We start from the raw sequence: 4258 nt of genomic DNA, 5'->3' as shown, positions 1-4258 counted from the left end.
TCAAAAGCATATATTGGCAGATATCCTTGTGAGCTTTCCCTTTTACACCTTTATTACCTAGTACTTTGATGAATGTTACTGGCAATGCATTATATGTGCAAGTTTAATATCTACAACTGTAGAACCTGAATCAAACTTCCAAATGGCGGCAAAAATCGCAACACTGAAACTGAAGCCGGAGCTGAGCTCTTCTTCGGAATAAGAACAAATAAACCCAAAACAACTACTATCACCAAGCTGTGACGACGAGGGAAACAGTCAGGTTATCTTGCAGCTTAGATCATACTCCCTCCGTCCCAAAATTCTTGTCTTAGATTTGTCTACATACGGATATATCTATTCACATTTTAGTGTTAGATACATCCGTATCTAGATAAATCTAAGACAAGAATTTTGGGACGGAGGGAGTACAACAAATGGAGCTAAGCTTATACAAGTAATACCCAGTGTGCATCACTCAAAACCGCAAAATGGAGAAAACAATGATATGAGGTACAAACAACAAAGCATGCCACTGGAGTTGCCCCAAACATTTCCATCAAGTTATCGGTTCAAAGTCGGGGCACAAGGAATTGTACCATAATCCGATGAATCCAGCACACAGCTACAGGGACAGACAGACACTTTATACAGTTCAAAAATCGACCGGAGTTTTTCCCAGGATTGAACAAAAATAATTTCAACACAACAAGAGATGTTTTTTTTTTCTTCCTATGATTGTTTCCCGCGACCTAAGTAAAGTATTGTCCAGAGCATATGGTATTTTTAACCGAATCTGTCGTATCAAATTTCCCTTGGAAGATCTCATTTGGGAAAGCATCCTAAAAGTTCCGCTGGCGTTGCTGACCTTGCTGGAGCTGTGATGGTTGCCTCAGAATTTGCAGCTGGTGAAGCTGAATCATCTGGGAGCTCATCCGTTGCTCTGAACTGTTCGGCATATGAGGATTACTGGCCTCGGCAACAACCAGATTTAGGCGTTCGACCTCAGCATGCAATGCTTCGTTCAGAGCTGGACACAGAGTGAAAACCCAAGTTAACTGACTATGACAAATAAACAATAAAGTTCATTCTAACATAGGCGTAGTAGGGGTAACAAGCACGTTAACACAGCATACCACATGACTAACAGGACTCAACACAACTGAAGTAAAAGTGCAAAATACTGATAGTTTACAATCAACCATTGGAAGAACACAACTTGAAGTAAATCAGCAGAAAAATCTTGCAGTGCTGGTCAATAAACAAAGCAAATATACCAGACAACGAATGAGAACATTATGAGATTAAACAATAACATGCAGGTTCTGTTTGAATTAAGTTACACAAGAAGAGGAACCATTGTCAAAAGATCCAAGTTTTGTGGCACATTTAGAATATTCTACGATATCAAGTTATTCAGGCATGCATACATGCGCTAGTTTGACAACGCGGCACCAGAATTCAACATAATGTTTTTGGTGTTATGCCTAGACTCCATCCTACCATTTGGTTTTCTGAACTACACATTCAATTCTTAACATTGAAAACTCCAGTCGCCCTAACAGTCGAAACAATTCCTGAATTCCAGTTGCCCCAACATGCTTATATGTTGCAAAGCATTATCTATTTTTATCACTGTAAACACAAAGCCAAGTTTTGGTTGTAGGAATCATCATAACTTCTATTGCAACATCGCAAGCTGCACATGAACAGTCAGAACATACAGCACCGGGCACCAACTCATATATCATACATACGCTGACTGCTATTTCGACTCATTATCTATTTTTACCGCAACTTACAGTGATGCTGGAAAATAAGGAAGCAAACTCACCCTCTTTCAACTGTGCTTGCTCCTCCAAAGCTTGCAGCCTGATTCTCATCTCATGGTTGTGAATTGAAAGCCTAGCCTGGCCCTTCTGCAAAATACATGCATTCACAGTAACTAGGACTGTCAAACCTTCAAATACAAATCAAAATGCTCACCACATATAAAGCTGGGCCAGAAAGCCTCTTGTCTGTAAGAAGGGGGGAAAAAGGCCCACCAAATTCAGAGAACGAACCTTAACCATTTTCACTTGTGCAGATAAGTTCATAGTCTCCCCCTGCAGCACCTGAACCTTGCCCTCAAGCTCCACTATGTATTTTGCCTTGCGCTCCTTTGACTTAGCAGCAGACAGCCGATTGTTTAGGATCCTGGAAAATTTTACAAGATATGATCAATTTTCAGTAAGCGAAACATTTTTACCAATGACAACTTTATTGCGATCATGGACGCCCAACACACCTCCTGACCCTCTTAGGATCGGTCAGCACAATCTGCGCGAGGTGCTCACTGTCCATGATAACCTTCTTCTCTGCTTCACTGAATTCCTTACTGTTTGCGAATTCCTTGGCGAAGAGAGCAGCGGCGCCACCAATGGAACCACTTCCACTGCGTGCCAGCCGAGCAGCAGCACCCGGCCCCGGACCCGGAGATGGAGGCGGCGGGTTGGAGTTGGAGTTGGAGTTGGACGGCTCCAGGCCGGACGGTCCAAACTTGAACTTCCCTACAAGGCTGTCCGCCGACAAGCTGCGGCAATGCCTGGGCAAGCTGCCGTCCGCGCTCTCGGCTTCGTTCTCGCTGCTGTCACCGGGGCTCCAAGCGGGCGCTTGGCTGTCCAGCTGGTCGCGCCGCTCCTGGCCGACGGGCCCGGAGGAGCCGACCGCGCCCAGGCCATTCGTACTCTTGTTGTAGGCGCCGAGGATCCCGTCGAGGGTGCTGTTGTTCGCGGCCACCAGGGCCTCCGCGTTCACCGGCGCCGGAGGTGGCATGGGCAGGTTCTGCTGGGAGGAGAACGCGAGGAGAACGTCGCTCTGCGACCGCTGATGCCCCGCCCGCAGCGGCGGCAGTCTGGACGCCCCCCGCTCGGAGCCCGACGGCGGCGGCAGTCCGGACGCCCCCCGGTCTGAGCCCGACGGCGGCGGCGGGGAGAGCGCGATCGCTGATGGCGCAGACGGATCGGGGTACGGGGGCCGGAAGAGAAAGTCCATGGAGAAGAACTGGGGTTGCGACAGCGAGCGCGAGTGATGGGATCCTGCGCCACCGCTCGCCGCCGGCGGCAGCGGCGGCGGTGGTGGCGGGGGCACGCGGTAGTAGCCGAAGCCCGGGACGAAACGGGCGGCTACGGAGGCAGGGTGGGCCGGCGGGAGTCGGAGCGAGGGCTGGAGGCGGTGTATGGAGGAGGAGAGGTCGGCGGCGGCGGGATGAGAGGTCGGTGGCGATGGGATGAGAGGGCGAACACGCATGGACTGTCTAGTGGTAGGCGTCCATGTGGGCCCGGCAGCGGGAGGACGCGGCGGCGGTGCGCGGGGGCGTCCATGTGGGCCCGGCAGTGGGAGGAGGTGGCGGCGGTGCGCGGAGTCGTCGTCCATGGCGAGAGAGGGGGGAAGGGGGGGGGGGGGGGGGGGGGGGCGGGGGGGGGGGGGGGGGGGGGGGGGGGGGGGGGGGGGGGGGGGGGGGGGGGGGGGGGGGGGTCTGGTCGGGCCTCTAGGGTTCTCGGGGATACTAATACGATGCCGCTGAACGCGGGACGATGCGATGTCGACGGTACGACGAGGAGCCGGTCGAGTGAACGCGGAGAAGGAACACACGGAGAATCAACCAAAACATGAAGTATTCCCTCTCGCGTACCGCTGCATGGCCATGGTGGGCCCACACACCCGTGACAGAAATGTAAAGGCGTGTGGATCGTCTATCCTATTTTTTCGCTGAGGTTTTTTTTACCTAGTTGGACTCCTTCCGCCCTTGTGGATCGTGGTTTGGTAGAATCAAAGCCACTGTGGCACATGGCTACGTAGGTGTTTGGTGTCCATGTGGGCCCGACAGTGGAGGAGGTGACGGCGGTGCGCTGAGTTGTCGTCCATGGCGAGGGGGGAGGAAGGGAGGGGTCTGGTCGGCCCCTAGGGTTCTCGAGGATACTAATGCGGTGCTGCTGAATGCGGGACGATGCGATGTCAACGGTATGGCGGGAGCCGGTCGAGTGGACGTCGAGAAGGAACACACGGAGAATCAAGCAAAACATGAAGTGTTCTCTCTCGCGTGTCCCCGAATGGCCATGGTGGGGCCACACACACATGACAGAAAATGTAAAGGCGTGTGGAGTGTCTATCCCATTTTTTTAGCTGAGGTTTTTTACCTAATTGGATTCCTTCCGCCCTTGTGGCTCGTGGTTTGGTAGAATCAAAGCCACTGTGGCACATGGCTACGTAGTGTTGGGTGTCCATGTGGGCCAACAGT

The 4258-nt window shown here is 51.9% G+C and overlaps 1 protein-coding gene across 1 annotated transcript; it reads right to left on the bottom strand.

Moving 5' to 3' along the window:
• Positions 1 to 465: 465 nt before the first annotated feature.
• Positions 466 to 3367, bottom strand: LOC125556421 (bZIP transcription factor 29-like). The gene is made up of 4 exons (XM_048719160.1): positions 2267 to 3367; positions 2043 to 2175; positions 1814 to 1898; positions 466 to 1009 (listed from the first exon to the last, which is right to left on the bottom strand). Exons 1-4 carry the CDS (start codon positions 3265 to 3267, stop codon positions 822 to 824), a joined length of 1407 nt encoding a protein of 468 aa, XP_048575117.1. The 5' UTR covers positions 3268 to 3367; the 3' UTR covers positions 466 to 821.
• Between the last annotated feature and the right edge of the window lie 891 nt (positions 3368 to 4258).

This window comes from Triticum urartu, chromosome 5 (assembly GCF_003073215.2).
Source record: "Triticum urartu cultivar G1812 chromosome 5, Tu2.1, whole genome shotgun sequence".
NCBI lineage: Eukaryota > Viridiplantae > Streptophyta > Magnoliopsida > Poales > Poaceae > Triticum > Triticum urartu.
This window is presented reverse-complemented; position numbering and strand designations above follow the sequence as displayed.

Bases quoted from the DNA above. Each gene is read 5' to 3' on its own strand.
- LOC125556421 (XM_048719160.1), bottom strand. From the start codon at position 3,267: ATGCGTGTTCGCCCTCTCATCCCATCGCCACCGACCTCTCATCCCGCC. The intron at 2,176-2,266 runs GTGTGTTGGGCG...AAAATTTTCCAG, and splicing joins GATCCTAAGAGGGTCAGGAG to GATCCTAAACAATCGGCTGT. The intron at 1,010-1,813 runs GTGAGTTTGCTT...CTCTGTGTCCAG, and splicing joins GCAAGCACAGTTGAAAGAGG to CTCTGAACGAAGCATTGCAT.